Raw genomic sequence first — 16,842 nt, forward strand, 5'->3', positions numbered from 1 at the left:
AGGTTCTCCACAATGCTCTTCAGCAGCTCTACACAGAGCTCCTCTGTAGTTTCTCCACAGAGCTCTTCAGCAGCTCTACACAGAGCTCCTCTGTAGTTTCTCCACAGAGCTCTTCAGCAGCTCTACACAGAGCTCCTCTGTAGTTTCTCCACAGAGCTCCTCAGCAGCTTCTCCACACAGCTCCTCTGTAGTTTCTCCACAAAGCTCCTCAGCAGCTTCTCCACGTTAATCTATACATGGCGTTCGCTTTCGCAGGCACAGGAGAAAGGGAAAGAGCAAACGCTCCAGGATATAAAAAATAAACAATCCCAGACCATTGTGAGCTTCAAACTTTCCAACTTTGCGGCAACAATCTGGTGAAGGATGGTCTGAAGAATGGTTGTGATGGTTCTTACATGTCCAGCTTTTTTCATCATATGAGATCATAGAGATTTATATAAAGAAGTAAATAAATATTATAAAGTAAATAAATAAATAAGCAGGTTATGGAGCACAACTATGAAGTAGAAGATCTATAATGAATGTTGTAGGCAGTTCAGATGCCTCTGTAGATGAATGACTCATCCAAGGAGAATATTTGGTGCTTCTGTGATTATTTTGGTGGCATGTAGTGGCTCTGACTCTCAGGGGAGATGAGCTCGGATAATTGCGGTTCTAATGAGCGGCTCGGATCTGAATAGCAGGCAGAGGGTCAGTGCGTCTAAAACGCGTGCACGCGCTGACCTTCCCCCTGCACCAGACGTTTTCAGGAGGAACGCACGCGATTTGTCTGATAGCCGGCGACCCATAATTCAGCGCGAGCGCCACGGCTATTTGTCAGAATCAATTTTCAGAAGGGATGCTCTTTATTTATTTTTTTTTACGTTTTTGTATTCTGACGTAGACGGGACTGCATGCAGGATGTGCCCGCGCGTGAACCGAAATATTCGAGGAGGATGATGAGGAGGAGGAGGATGAGGGTGATGAGGATTGCATTGAACGGGACAGCCGGCGACGTCAGCGATCGATCCTCTGTAGCTCGTTTATGATGTGAGACGAGCGGCTGCACTTTCGCAGAGACGGCAAAAAAAGGGGGAGGAGGATCTCTCGCGTGTTCCGCGCGCGCTCGCGACAATCAGCCGAAAGATCTCGAGTGTGTCAAGCGTCCATGCATCGCTGAAATAAAAAAAAAATACAAATTCTAATATATATATATATATATATATATATATATATATATATATATATATTTTTTTTTTGGAGGTGGTCTTCAAAGCTCGCACTGGAAAACGGACCGAAAGCATGCGCCAGTTCGCGTTGGACGTCGCGAAGCTCGTGAGCGTGTACGCGGTGTGCGCGTGCGAGGCGTCGCGCGGCTGCGGGGAGTTGCAGTGCGGCGCGCGCGCCAACGGCAGCGCCGCGTCGTCGGGCTGCTGCGACGTGCCCGCGCGCACCTTTGCCGAGCACGCAAGCTGGCTCGCGCGGAAGCTCTCCGGGCTCCTCATCCTGCTCGCCCTGTTCGCCGTGGGCTACTTCGTGCAGCGGCTCGTGTGCCCGCGCCACCGCCGGCGCGGCCGCGCGCAACCCGAGCCCGAGTCGCTGCTCGGCGCACGCGCCACCGCGTCGCAGGACGCGCTCCTGGAGCGCCTCGAGGACGGCGGAGCGGACGGCGGGGTGGATGGCTTCGCTTCGCCCGTCCTGCAGCCGCCGGCCTACGACGAGGTCAAAGACTTGCCTTCCTACGAGGAGAGTGTGCGCGCCGCCGCGGGAAGCGTCAGGCCCCAAGGAGCGAGCCGGGAGAGACCTGAAGCCGCACGGATTTTCAGAAACTCTGTTTGACGTCATCCCTCAATTGTTCTTAGACTATAAACACAACTCATTGAACTGAATTATTCAAGTGCAATTATACAGTACGGTGATGAAGGGGTGTCTTAGGTGAGTCCCACACATGGCCCTGAACTTTTCTAGAGTCCTTTTTTTACACACTATTTATAAGAGACTCTCTGCAGACTGTCTATATTTCTAAGGATTTCTGAATTGAAGAAGGTGAATAGCTGTGGAATGACATTTACAGCGAATGTAACGGGGATACATGATATAACAAACATCACAAACACTCATCACTACTGATACCAGATGCAGATTTATCTCATAGGCCAGAGACTGTGAAACTGTCATATGCCTCATATACACATATGACTGTTTTTTTTTATGATTTTTTTTTATCATATATGGAGGAAAAAGACTTGATCAGGACTCACCTGGGGTAGATCACTTCACAACACTCTACCCAGCTGTGCAGGAGGCTATAATACCAAGGTACACATCTGGGGACATTGAGGCAAATTGAGTTCAGCTGACGTAGGAAACCATGTAAATGAACCAAAGAGTGTATCTTTGTTTCGTGCAGATGTGTAACACAAGCTAGGATTTCGATTTCCAGCCTCTGTGTTTAATAAGGTGTAGTGTGAGACTATTCTTTTACATCCCGAGTGCAATAAAGCACTACAATAAAAATAGTCGACGCCGTTCCTGATCGAGGCCTGTGGTTTCGTGCAGTTCAATAATTCGATTCTGTGCGTCCCGTATCGTTTTTCGCAATGTTTGATTGTATCCACCGGCGGCAGGCCGTTAATGCACGAGGCTTTAATGTAAACGCATTACTCGGGATACGTGGTCATTAGGTTACAAGATCTGATGCGTAAATACGGGCTTGGCGATTAAATATCCATATCAAACTTCCTCTGTCAACGGACGATTCGGCCCAGCAACACAGGTTATTCAATATGGGTCTGGCTGGTCGAATAGAAGGAAAAAAAAAATCTGAGCCCAGATCGATGGGTATTATGGGGCTATAAGAAGAGCAGGACCTTTTGGTGTTCGAGCTGCTTTTTGGAGACTCGATACAATCCGTTGGAAAACAGCTCGGAAGTGTTTTCATCATTAATGATGAATTAGTGCTATTTTTGCACACACCTTGAGCGATGGAGTCAGACACTTGTTAATGGACTGACCACCAAAACCGAGATCAGAGTCTTTGACCTCTAGTGCCCCAGCGGGACCGCGTGTGCACTTAGGACAAGGTTTTACAGAAAGTGCGCTCCTCGTTGAGTCATGTCTGGCCTGTCGATAGCCATTCCATCATTCATGCATTAAGACGCTCCTTTCTGACATTCAAGATTTCTCAGAAGCGGATTCACAACTTTCGCAAACAAGCGCAACGGCTTCCGCAATGAACGTGTCCATTCCTAAAGAAGGAGTGGACAGTGCATGCGTCGATTGGCATGATCGTTTTTTTATTCCATCATTTATCCCATCTGAGGCGTGCTGTGTGCGAAGCTTCCTGTTAAACGATCATCTATTTAACCTGCTCAACTGGTTAGAACATTAAAAACTGTAGTTACTCCTGGATTTCACGTCATAAAATCCCATTGGTCAGAGAATCCACAGGTCAAGGAACTGTTCAAACATGGATGTGTTTCCTGATATACATGCACACTTTTAAATTCAGTCAAGGCAATAATCTGATTAATGTACGTAAGACTCACTAAATGACTTTGGCTACAGAGTCCTGCACTGATTTTCTTTTCCCAAAGGCAGAAACAGCACGCCATGAAAACAACAATCTACAGGTGTATATCTATTTAAATCTAATAAAGACTTCCATATTTACCTAAAATATTATTTCCAGAGTACTGGAAGCATTATTATTATTATTACTATTATTAATATTTACTCATTAATTTAGATTTTCAATTCCACCTAAAACTAATGCAAACTACAGACAGTTGACAAACTAAAGGAAACCCATACTAGCGTAACACGTGTGTGTGTGTGTGTGTGTGTGTGTGTGTGTGTGTGTGTGTGTGTGTGTGTGTGTGTGTGTGTGTGTGTGCTGCAAATCTAGGGTTACTTCTATACATTTCTATCCAGGATGACTCCGCCCACTCACACAGAGCACAATTGCATTATATTTATTTCTTTAAAAAAGGGGGGAACATGAACAGGGTCGCTTCAGTACAGTTCCAGAGACTTGAAGCATCGACACCAAGGAGCGTTTAAGCAAAATCACGGTTGTGTTGTTGTTGTTTTTTTTGTCTTTAATTTCCCACATATTATTGTATTTTCTTTTTTCTGCTCGCTATCCGAGACCACTCATTTTGCATATGTTATGTAAAGAACATTTACACTACACCTCGAACCATTATATCTTTTTAAGGCACAGTTTGTCTTTGCTTAGTTCAGGCTTCCTTTCACAAGTAAATGGCAAAATTTGAACGTTTATTAAAACGCTTCGCTGCCAGAACATATATAAACCGCACAATCAAAACCTATGCAGCATCGGCCGGATTTGTACGATCGCATGCTACATATTTGACTTTGGCATAAGCTGTGCCGTTTTCCTGGTGTTTATACTTTCACAAGATGATCGTTCTGTTCAAAGCAAGTTTTTTTTTCCAAATCTAAATTGTGTAGATCGACACTGGACACTTGGGGGGGATTCAAACATCTGGATTTGGATTAGGGAGATTTACTGTGAAAGCACTGATCCACAGAAGGAGTTGTTTAAATGTTAGAAGAAATCATGTTAAAAATATTAAAGAAAGAAATAATACACATCCAGATGTTTACATGATGTTTACACTGTCTGATTAAGATTTTTTTTTTTCTAAATCTAAATTGTGTAGATCGACACTGGACACTTGGGGGGGGGATTAAAACATCTGGATTTGGATTAGGGGAATTTACTGTAAAAGCACTGATCCACAGAAGGAGTTGTTTTAATGTTAGAAGAAATCATGTTAAAAATATTAAAGAAAGAAATGATACACATCCAGATGTTTACATGATGTTTACACTGTATGATTACGATCATGTGTTTGCTGTTGAATGTCATAAAAGAGCATACGAGGTCGTGATGCCAAGTAACAGATGACCGATTTGCGACCAAAGGTGGCCAACGATGCAGAGCAAAAAAGGAATAGCTTAAAAAAAAAAAATTTATACAAAAAAAAAAAAAAAAAACACAATATGATCTCAAGCTCACTCTGGAAAATGTTTCCATCGATGTGAACGCATTTTCTGCACAAACCCAGTTAACTGACGTAGTCATTTCCTTTAAATGCACATCTGTCACTGGACGATCTCCAATGTATAACCTGACACAGACTACACTATATGGACAAAACTATTGAGATCCCTGATAAACATATGTGGCATGTTTTCTAGGATGTCTTTAGCATGTATATTGCTTTTATTTGAACTAGGACACCCAAACCTATGACAGTGCACAAAGCCAGCTCCATGAAGATATGTTTTCCATGGGTTGGACTGGAAGAGCTTTCGTATCCTGCTATAGAGCTCTGACCTCAACCCTACGGAACACTTTTGGCATGAATTGGATCGCCGAATGCACCCCAGGCCTCCTCACCCATCATCAGTATTTGACTTTACTAACACCCTTGTGAATGAGCACAAATCTCCACAAGCACACTCCAAAATCTAGTGGAACATCTTCCCAGAAGAGTGGAGGTTATTCTAAGAGCAAAATTGGAATGAGTGTGGAACGGGATGCTCAGAAAGCACATACGTTCAGGTGTGCGCAAATTCTTGTCCGTTATAGTACACGCAGTGTGTTAAATAAAGAAGGATTTTCAAGATTTTACCGTAGTCAGATTGTACATTTCTTTTTGGCAATAACAAAAAAAGACCCTTTTTACAGTATGGCTAATCAGATATTCTGATTTACAACCCGAAACATTTTGTATTTTGCATAGCTTTCAGTGACGTTTCTTTTAAAGTTGTGAAAATAACAGGAAAAAAACGTTCCAGAAGAAAAAATTTTAATCTTTCCTGTTTTCTCAGAGGTCTCTATTTAACATGCCTGGAATCCATCACTTATTAAAATCTGAGCACTCCACTGTCCCTTGAAAGAAAATCTGAGATTAATATCTAACGATCGGCACGGAAGCAATAGGGCTTGATGACAGTGAGTCTGGAGCACAAGACTGACCACAAATGCTCGGCTGTAACTCACTTAAAATGACGAACCTGATGGAAGCCATTAGTTTTATGGTACGTCATAGATCCGGCTAAGTACATGTCAATGCAGAGACCTCTTCACATAGAATGAATGAAGCGGTTATGGTTGGGGTGGGGGGGGATGAAACAATTGACCGGAAGCTGGGTTATTAAAAAGGGAGAGATGTGAGAATAAACTGAAGGAAGGAGCCGAGAGCTGCTTATTGACCATAACAGTCAAACAAAATACAAAAAATCATGAGAGAAGGGGGAAAAAATGAGCAAACAAATCCAACACCTATTCTAGAGGGGTCCAAAGACCAGTTTAGCAACTGGCAGGTGGGAGTGTATAGCATGTGCATGGCATAGCGTATTCCATGCCCGGGTACTGGGTCAGAACCAGGGAATGTGTACAGCGTATTGGGACGGAACCCATTTTTGAGGACCTCTGCTACAAAGTATAAAATTCTACTGATATAATCTGCCATAGTTTCACAAATCCATCTAAACCCATTAGTCATAAATGATTTTATATAACTCGTAATGCTGTGAATAGGTTTTTTTTTTCCCCACAGTGACTGGATCATGCTCTGAAAAGCTTACTGCGACACACTTGAAAGGAGGAAACGTTTATACAGGCACGTGGAACAAAGTTTCTCTACCTCTACCAATAATCCTTAAATTAGCACATCTAACAAAAAAAATACAAATAAATCCGTTACCTATTTTTCTCCCAACAGAGTTTCAGACTGATTTATTCCTTATGTAATAACGAATCAGTTTTAGAATGTATTTATTCATAGAGACTGAAAACACGTTTTGGGAAAAAGGATGAGAAAAAACGTTTGGGAAAAATGATGGGAAGTTCGGATCATTTTAGCGACTTGGTTCTTTGAAACTCGTTCATCAAAACGAACAAATCGGGGGTTTTTTTGTCGTTTAGGTCGTTCAATCAAAAATAAAATAACGAAAATAGGACGATGCAGCTAAGGAAAAATGACGATAAACAGAATGAGTAGCTTCACCACTCGTATTTTCTGGTCTGTATCGTTAGTATTTTTGTCACGTGACTCCCACAGTTATTGTAAAAATAATGCCATGATTCGGACAAAAAAAAAACTGATCTGTTGCATTGGGCAGACTACTCGTTCTACTAAATCACATTAAAGACTCGTTTGAAATGAACGAATCGTTGAAGAACGCTTGAAACGCGGCTTGGCGTTTGGGGACTCCTGTTACCTTGTGAGCTCACAAGCACAAACGATTGGCTGGGGATTGTACAGTGAGTATTTAGTTAAGGACTCAGTGCTCACATATAAAAATTCACAGTGTGCTTTATTAAAAAACTATAACAGGAGGATTATTGTAACAATGGCAACCGTAACATTGAATCAGATGTAACGAAGTACAAAAACATTTTTTTTTCTGGTATCAGTATTTTTACTTCACTGTTTATTTTTGGACAAATTTTTCCTTTCACTTATTAAATCTTTTACACAAATATCTGTTCTTTATACTTCTTACATTTCCTAAACATCCTCGTTACATGATCAATATTTGTTCTTTTTATTAGGCACAGTTTTCAACCAATTTCCTGTCATTGTGCGGCTTTTTCAACCTGCTACTGGTGTATCATTTTTTGGCTTTGCGCACCACAGACGTGGGCTAGTTTATGAAGCTAACAACTAGCGCAACAGGAGGTAACAAGAAGTCTGGGGTTAACGTGGATGAGACAGAGGGAGTCAGTGATATAAACATGACTAAGAACAGAGACTTTCCTGATCATCATCATCGTTTCTCTGCTTGTGTTCTATATGGTGAATTTTCGGCCTGAATACTTTCATTAGGTAACAAAATTTGAAATTTGTTTTGTATTAATATATTAATATGAGGTCCAGTTACCAGCATGACACTAAAACGTGTAGCAGTAATGACTACTTTTTACTAAAGTACATACCAAACTTTAACTTTTAAAACATGAGTATCAGAACTTCTACTAGAGTGAAGGATGTGTGCCTCCTCTGCATTAGATAGCTGATAAATGTCAAATTTTTCATTCACGATGACGTTCATGCTGAAATGATATTCAACACTGAACTGTAGATATTGTGTCAAAAAGCAAGTGTGTATAGTTTGAGATGGACTCGACTATCAATCCGCTCTTCCGCACAATGCGAACAAAAAAGCCAAGGCGCACTTGATTCGATGTGTATTTATTAAATAGCTTATGAACATCATTAAATAAGGGCTTTAGTTTCTACAAAAAAATATAATTGCATACAAAACATATAAAGAATTCAGCGCTTTACGATTACGCCCTGATTTAAATGACTCAAGCATCGATGTGCTCGAAAGAACCCGCGGAATAAGGAGAGGACACTGATAACTGGCGGGTTACTCAAAAGTTTACTTATCCGAAGCTCCATCTGAGGTCAGGAGTGAAAGCGAGGGTCCTGCGGAGTTTTACCGGGGAAGGTCTGTTTTTCAGCGGTGAGACGCCACGCTGCTCCTGACAGAAGAGTTGGCAGCTCGCTCTCTTTCTTTGGCTAGCTCCATCTCAATCTTGGACTGGATCTTCTCCCAATCCACCTCCACCTCCACCCACACACACACACACACATACACGTCATGCCTGAGCACACGCTGGGCAATAATAGCAGGGTAGGAAAGGATAATTTGTGTATTCGTTCTGGACTACTGATTACCTGATTAAATCAGCAGCGGCAGCGTGGAGGATTAACCGAACTAACTCGTGTACTCCTATACCGCCATTATTCATCTGAATTGGGTTTCGTTTAAAAAGTGATCTACCGTGACAACAAAAAAAAAAAATTGGCCGCATTTCCATCTGATGAAAAACCGGGGGCAGAGGCAGATTATCAATGTGTCATGTTTCGTTGTTCTGTTTGACAGGAGGAGTAATGTTACGGTAACAAAGTAAATGTAATTCGTTACTGTACTTAAGCAGCTTTTTCACGTATCTGTATTTTACTTACGTGTTTCCATTTGGGGAGACTTTTAATGCACTACATTTCAAACTTTTTATTTACGAGTGGATAAAAAAAATGTACCTGCTTAAACACGCAGCAATCCACCAATCAGGGTCGAGCGTGCGCTCTGTTTTAAACTTGTTTTGATTGTAGCTTGGCGGTATCAACTTAGCACGAAGTTCAGCGTCAGTTTGGGTTGATGATCATTTGAATAAATCTCAATCAGTGTAATTAATATCATTCTATTAATAGATCGGTGTGCTGAGAGTATTAGAGTCTTTTCCACCACTGGTGATAGACAGCTAAAAGAGCATGGGGTCAAATGGACCCCCAAAAGACACTAATAAAGCAAAAAAATGATGTCAATCGTATTTATAGACAATAAATTGACCCCTTGGCAAATAAGAGGGTTAATAACTCTAATAAAAAAATATTCTTATAGCATATTCATCTTGAACTACCTCATTTCTTGAAACTACCCGATTCCTCACAAGATCACGCCTAGTTCGAGCGTTTTCTGCTCCTTGCAAAAAAATGTCATTATTTTAACAAAATTGAAGGAAACTGAAAAGAAAGAGATTCGAATCACCCCTTCAGAGTACTGTAGGAAATGCTTGTTGGTTTCTTCTTTGCGAAAGTTTTGCAGGAACTTCTGTCTGTAAGCGAGGACCGTGTCCACGTGGGTTTTGTGCTTCACTGCCAGTTCCAAAGCTCTGAGGAAACAGCTGTGTTAGACAAAATCATCTTCTCTCTCTTTCACACACACACACACATATACACATTTGCACACAACATCAAACCTGTCCCAGTTGAAGAGGTCAATATGGACCTGAATCGCCTGGTATATGAGGCCTGCTTGCAGTAATGTAGCTTCAGCTTCTTGTACTTGTCCACTGAAAAGCAGTGTATGAGCCAAGGAGGATTCCTTAGAGGGCAAATCCTTTATAAATTTTATATACTGCACTTTATCCACCTATAGAGTTTGGACGCAACACACAGACACAAACACAAGGGGTACTTTCAGTTTAAAAGGAATGCAGATTCCGGGGGCATTAAATTATAAATGCTGGCTTTTCTGAGCATTACATTATAAATTACAGCATGCTCACCTCTCGGATGGCTGCATAAGCTGTCTCGGCTGTGTTAAGCTCTCTGTTAGCTATGGCCATGCCAGCCAGACACGCCCACAAGGCCTGGTCCTGCAAAACACACACACGGAAACTTTCATTCCCTCAACAAGCAAGATGCACACGATGGTCTTTGCATAGAAATACTTGTTCTGATGCTTCTTTCTCCTGAGTTTTTCCCCCACTGGTATCATGCTTGTAAATAACAGATGGAGACGTCCATCTTTGCATCTGTGCATGGGATAGTGCCGACTAATAAAAGTTGTAGGAGTGGAAAGGTAGTGGAAAACCTCGGCTGAATTCTGGAAAAGTGTCAAAATTCAGGGTTCTTTCCGGTTTACTTTTTTTGTTTACTCTGTGTATAACTTAGAAAGAGTAATGCGATTTTGCTGGCATGGGGGGAAAAAAAAGCGAACGTACAATAACTTGCATAAATAATTCAGCGTGCGATCAGATAGCGGCTGTTAAAATGTCCGCCGTCCTCCTCCTCCTGCACCAGCGCCGGAATGAAATGTTTCTCCTTTGTTCGAGGCGAAATTGCTCTTATTATCTTTCGAATCGGGGAATTTTCGATATTCAAGCACGGAGAAAAAAAAACTGTAATTGTGTTTACGTTGCACTTTAATGCAATGGGGGAAAAAAAAGTCCCAAAATCCAACGCACTGTACTTGATGTGCTGATGTGCACCGTCCTCCAGCTGTGAAAGAAGAGGTAAATCTGTGTGGGGTTTTTTTGAGGAAAATGTAATTGGGTGGAGTTTCTAAGATGGCATTGATCCTCAGATGATCTCATGACCTGACAGAGGGATAATAAGGACAGGAAGGTCATTAGACTGGCGTCTCTGATGGGACAGGGATGCTAATAGGGCCATTTTTATTTTCCCCTCTCTCTCTCTATGAAGCTCGTAACAGTAGCGCTGTGGGCCAGATCGATTAATTAACCACATAGAGGGAGAACAGGAAAGGAGAGATCAGTGCAGGAGCAGGGCCCTGAAATAGACAGAGTACTTATACACTGCGATTAAGATTCTACAAACAACTAAGAGCAGACGGTATGGTGTAATCATGCGCTCTCTCTGTTTAAAAAAAAATGAAACGTTCCTACGCTACTCCACTACTGTACACCAGGCGTGAAGTGGCTGCTTAATGCACCGTCATTCACCGATCTTCAGCACCAGGGCTATTAGTCAGCATTAAGTCACTCACAGCCTTGTTGTGTGTAAGTGTGTGTTTCACAATATTGTCCCAGTAAAAACTCAACACTGTTCTTTCACTAACTTTTACCCGGTGTCCTCCTGGACAGGACACCCTACTTCTTCTCCTCCTCCTCCTTCTCCCTAACCTCTTCCTCCTCCCTGTCCACTCCCTCTCCGGGAAGAGCCACGCCACGGCAACGTTTACCAGAAATACAGAACACCCGCGTCGCTGTGTTCCTCATCACGTCCCCACTGACCACCCCAAACTCCACCTGTTTAACCGGACACTCGGCAGCAACATACTGAAAACATCACTTTAGACACTTTCGCAATAGACCAGATGTATAAAAAAAAAAGTTTCTGTTACATAAAAAAAAAAAACCCTATCGATTAAAGAAAAAAAAACAACTGTAGGATAATAATAATGCGTTTCCGACCTGCATGAATGCTTGGAAAACAGCGAATAAAGCAAGTACACAAGTTAGTAAGCTAGTAATTGAGTAAACGAATAAATATGTAAGCCAGTAAATAAGTAAGCAGGCAACTGAGCAAGTAAACAAGTTACTAATTAAGTAAAAAAAAAAGTGAATATCTAACCCAAGTAAGCAAGATGGTATGTTACAAGTGAATACATAAGCAGGTTAGTAGGGAAACAAGTAAAAGAATATGGAAGCAAGTAAACAAGTAAATCAATATAAAAGCAAATAAACAAATGAATAAATAAACAAATTGGTATGTCACAAGTTAGAGAACATATAGGCATGTTAGTAGGTAAACAACTGAATATGTAAACAAGTAAATACATAAATAAGTAAGCAAGTCTGTAAGTAAACAAATAAGTGAATATGTAACAAGTTAGTAGTAAAACAAGTAAATATGTTAGCAAGTAAACAAATAAATAGGTAAACAAATTGGTATGTGACAACTAAGAGAACATAAGGTAAACAAGTAAGTGAAAATGTAAACAAGTAAATAAATAAATAAGTTTGCATGTTTATAAGTACATAAACAAGCGAGTGTGTAAGCAAGTTAGTAAGTAAACAAGTAAGCGAATATGTAAGCAAGCAAACAAGTAAAAAAAGTAAGTAAATTGAATTCAGTAAACAGGTAAATAAGTATGCAAATAAACAAGTACACAAGTAAAGATGTAAGTAAGAAGATAAGATGATATTATTAAGATTATTTCCAAACCTAGTCTGAAATTTCTAATTCAGATTATTCATTTAAATGGATTATATTGAAAAAGAATCAAAAACGCTTGAATTTACAAAAAAAAGTTTAGATATAGACTGTATGGACAAAAGTACTCATGCAGCCTACTTTCCTTTATACATGGTCGCGTTGAATTTTCCATTTACTTAAACTAGGACCCAGACTAATTCGATCATGAGAACGCCTCTGTCCACAAAGCCAGCTCCATGAAGATATGGTTTACATGGGTTAGTGTGGAAGATCTTGCGTGGCCTGCTATGGAGCTCTGCCCTCAACCCTAATTAACTCCTGTGGGATAAATTGGAACACCCCGGGCCTCCTCACCTCACCTGACTTTACAACACACTTGTGTCTGAAGGAGCACAAACCTCTAGTAAAGAAATCTAGTAGGACATCTTCTGTCTATATAATATGATTGATTTTTTGCTGCAAACAGTAAGCAAATAACTTTCCGCATTATATTATTGTATACAGAAGATCTGCGGAGTAAAGAAAATCGTTACACGGTACTAATCAAATAGTAACAAATAACATCAAACAGTATGCGTTCATAATACTCATTACAAGAGCAGCTACTTAGATTAGATCGATGGCTACCATTACTTATCTACAAATGAACCAGGTTGCCAGGGGAACAGTTCAGGACTAACAGTTGTGTAATGCCATACTGGGACTCCCTTCGGGCTCTGCGGTTAAAGCGGCATAATGCTGGGAGAGTGAGGATGGAGAGCACAGCTGCCTGCTGTGTGCATTAATTGCTGGGTGGAGGCCTGTTCTTTACGGTAAATGGTGACACATGAACTAATTAGAAACAAAATCAAACCACGCTGGCACAAACATACAGTACAGTCAGGCAGGCGAGCGTGGACGCTCCATCTGCCCAAAGCTCATACCGGCTCCCAATTAACGCTGCCCGAACACCAGCCAACAGCAAAAGTCATAAAGACAGCATGCAGTTTTGTTTCGAAAAAAGGAGCACGACTAGGATTTTGCAATTACGCAAGTACATAAGGGAGCAAAAGGAAAAAGGGAGGGAAGGGGAAAAAAAAAAAAAAAGCAAGTTAGCAAGAGTTTATTTAATAAGCAAGAAGAGAGAAAGACGCACATAAAAGTAACAAGAAATCATTTGTTTGGCACTTTTTTCCCCAAAAATAACCAGAGTGCATGAAGTAAAAGACATAATAGAATAAAATACAGTCAAACTGGTCAGTTTTTGAATTTAACTGTGACTCGGATTTCATCCGCACAATCATTTGTTCGCCACAGACAGAACTGTGGTTCTACAGATTTATTTATATATATAATTATTAGTAGATGCGTATTTGGAACTAGAAATCGCACTGCATCGTAATAGGGGTGAATCGCATCACATCGAATTTGAAGCTGCTTCGTATGTATCTTTAATGTATCGTATCGTTGGCTACGTAACGAGACGCAAAAAAACGCATCATCATCACCACATATGTCTAATATTTATATATAGTATTCATACATATGTATGTGTGTATATGTATGTGTTCAACCCAAATAAACTCATCATGCTGGAACCAGTTCAAGTGAACTGGTTCTACCAGGATTTTTTTTTAGTTGGTATAAGATGTGAGACATGTGACATCTATGTCTCTTCTCTGGCGTGTCCTTTAAAACTTTTCTATATCGTATCGTTTCGTGTTTTAAATCAAAGGCAGTACCCGGTTTGGTTTTGGCAGAAGACGGTAGCCATTTCTTGGAGTGTCTCAATACTGGAGGACGAGTGCAAGACCTCCTTCTCCCCCAGGATACAGCATAGATTATATTGTATATTACTTCTACTGTATATTATTTCTACTGGATATTTTATAGGACATAAAACATGAAATACTGACATAAATTTCGATGGGAATGAAATCCCCGGGACACTCGGCAGGGTCTGAAAAAACAAAATGTGAACATGTACAAATAAAACTCCCACACTTCTACTTCTGAAACTAATACACACACATTTTCTGTGCATGCATAGACCTGTATAAATGTTTGCATGTGTGTGTGTGTGTGTGTGTGTGTGTGTGTGTGTGTGTGTGTGTATCCCACTCTATGGTCTAATTTAAATGGGACTTTCCCAGACTCATGAAAGCTCAGCCATATGTCCAGTGTCCCGCTTGTCTCCCTTTACAGCTCACAATGTGCAAGCAATTGAACTCTCAACTAATGGGACAATTAATTAGAAATCATTAGCCCCAGGCCATGTTAAAACAGTTCGCCTCGGCCTGTGTACTTCACTCTGTGTCACATCACTCTCACCGTAACTACTGTATACAGTACAGAGCGATCTCCATGCTGCAGCCTGCAAAGTTTTGTCTTCTCATTATCATTCACACTCCCCTCCCACCCCCACCCAAAGAATTACTGCGTTTTATCAAACTGTCAGCGAGAAAAATAAGTAAGTTAGCTGTTTAAACAGGACCCAGGAGGAATGTTTACGCTCATGTGCGCTCCTGTTCGTATTATAAATACTGATACAATATCGTCAAATTGCATCATTCACGAGACGTCTATTCTTTACTGATGCAAGTTAAACGAAGAAAGAAAGAAAGAAAGAAAGAAAGAAAGAAAGAAAGAAAGAAAGAAAGAAAGAAAGAAAGAAAGAAAGAAAGAAAGAAAGATTCAGTATTCATTGTATGTATTATAAACTTATTTATATATTATATAAAATTATATAAAGTACTGATGAGAGAAAGAAAAAAGGAAAGAAAGACATGAAGGAACGAACAAATAAAGAAGGGAAGGAAGGAAGGAAGGAAGGAAGGAAGGAAGGAAAGAAAGAAAGAAAGAAAGAAAGAAAGAAAGAAAGAAAGAAAGAAAGAAAGAAAGAAAGAAAGAAAGAAAGAAAGAAAGAAAGAAAGAGAAAGTTCCAGTATTCATTGTATGTATTATAAACTGTTATATAAAGTACTGATAAAAGAAAGAAAAAGGAAAGAAAGACAGGCAAAGGAAGGAAGAAACAAAGGAACAAAGGAAGGAAGGAAGGAAGGAAAGAAAGAAAGAAAGAAAGAAAGAAAGAAAGAAAGAAAGAAAGAAAGAAAGAAAGAAAGAAAGAAAGAAAGAAAGAAAGAAAGAAAGAAAGAAAGAAAGATTCAGTATTCATTGTATGTATTATAAACTTATTTATATATTATATAAAATTATATAAAGTACTGATGAGAGAAAGAAAAAAGGAAAGAAAGACATGAAGGAACGAACAAATAAAGAAGGGAAGGAAGGAAGGAAGGAAGGAAGGAAAGAAAGAAAGAAAGAAAGAAAGAAAGAAAGAAAGAAAGAAAGAAAGAAAGAAAGAAAGAAAGAAAGAAAGAAAGAAAGAAAGAAAGAAAGAAAGAAAGAAAGAAAGAGAAAGTTCCAGTATTCATTGTATGTATTATAAACTGTTATATAAAGTACTGATAAAAGAAAGAAAAAGGAAAGAAAGACAGGCAAAGGAAGGAAGAAACAAAGGAACAAAGGAAGAAAGAAAGAAAGAAAGAAAGAAAGAAAGAAAGAAAGAAAGAAAGAAAGAAAGAAAGAGAAAGTTCTAGTATTCATTGTATGTATTATAAAATGTTATATAAAGTACTGATAAAAGAAAGAAAAAGGAAAGAAAGACAGGCAAAGGAAGGATTGAGGGAAGGAAGGAAGGAAGGAAGGAAGGAAGGAAGGAAGGAAGGAAGGAAGGAAGGAAGGAAGGAAGTGCTAGTATTGATTGTATGAATTATAAACTGTTATATAAAGTACTGATAAGAGAAAGAAAAAAGGAAAGAAAGACAGGAAGGCCGAACAAACGAAGAAAGAAAGAAAGAAAGAAAGAAAGAAAGAAAGAAAGAAAGTTATGTAATAATCTGATGCAAAATGTATAAAAGAATTTTTTTTATGTCCAACTTTTTAAAAAATAAACAAAAAAAGAAAAGCAAGGGACAGAAGTGAGGCAGTCAGAAAGAAGCTCAGGATGTATACGCTGGGAGAAAAAGGCAAACAAAGTACATCCTGGTTTTATTATTACACCAGAGCACATATTAGTGTAATAATGTGTATTAATCTACTTCCCCTTACCTTGGCGAAGTGGCACAAACAGAGGGCTTCCTCCCAGCGGGCGGAGCCTGTGTACTCGTGCAGCATGGTGGCGTAGGGTGGCATAACGCTGTACACCAACGAGCCATCGGATCGCCTTAGGGTCACCTGTGTGCCTGTGTAGTTGAGGATATGTGGAGTGCTGCTGAACTCACTGCAGGAGAAACAAGCACATGACCAAGTGAATGGTTTGTGAGCAGGGACACGATTACCACCCTGAATTGATCATTCTATATTGCAA

The 16,842-nt window shown here is 40.1% G+C and overlaps 3 protein-coding genes across 5 annotated transcripts in view; 2 read left to right on the forward strand and 1 right to left on the reverse strand.

The window, feature by feature from the left end:
• Window positions 1-16,842, forward strand: part of nmd3 (NMD3 ribosome export adaptor) — a 286,762-nt gene that overhangs the window by 62,090 nt on the left and 207,830 nt on the right. The window lies entirely within an intron of this gene.
• c15h3orf80 (chromosome 15 C3orf80 homolog) lies at window positions 700-4,047 on the forward strand. Its single transcript, XM_083524931.1, has one exon. It carries the CDS (start codon window positions 1,282-1,284, stop codon window positions 1,816-1,818), a length of 537 nt encoding a protein of 178 aa, XP_083381057.1. The 5' UTR covers window positions 700-1,281; the 3' UTR covers window positions 1,819-4,047.
• ift80 (intraflagellar transport 80 homolog (Chlamydomonas)) overlaps window positions 8,198-16,842 on the reverse strand; it is a 69,137-nt gene continuing 60,492 nt past the window's right edge. For all 3 annotated transcript variants that reach the window (XM_083525693.1, XM_083525692.1, XM_083525694.1), the window contains exons 16-20: window positions 16,584-16,755; window positions 10,100-10,189; window positions 9,791-9,963; window positions 9,580-9,703; window positions 8,198-8,595 (exon numbers count right to left, since the gene is read on the reverse strand). In XM_083525693.1, the coding sequence (XP_083381819.1) occupies window positions 8,485-8,595; window positions 9,580-9,703; window positions 9,791-9,963; window positions 10,100-10,189; window positions 16,584-16,755 (670 nt within the window). In that variant the 3' untranslated portion in view covers window positions 8,198-8,484. The remainder of the gene's footprint in view (window positions 8,596-9,579; window positions 9,704-9,790; window positions 9,964-10,099; window positions 10,190-16,583; window positions 16,756-16,842) is intronic.

The sequence above is a fragment of the Silurus aristotelis genome (assembly GCF_946808225.1).
Source record: "Silurus aristotelis genome assembly, chromosome: 22".
Lineage (NCBI taxonomy): Eukaryota > Metazoa > Chordata > Actinopteri > Siluriformes > Siluridae > Silurus > Silurus aristotelis.

What these genes read in the sequence shown, in the direction of transcription:
- c15h3orf80 (XM_083524931.1), top strand. Translation starts at nt 1,282, where the DNA reads ATGCGCCAGTTCGCGTTGGACGTCGCGAAGCTCGTGAGCGTGTACGCG.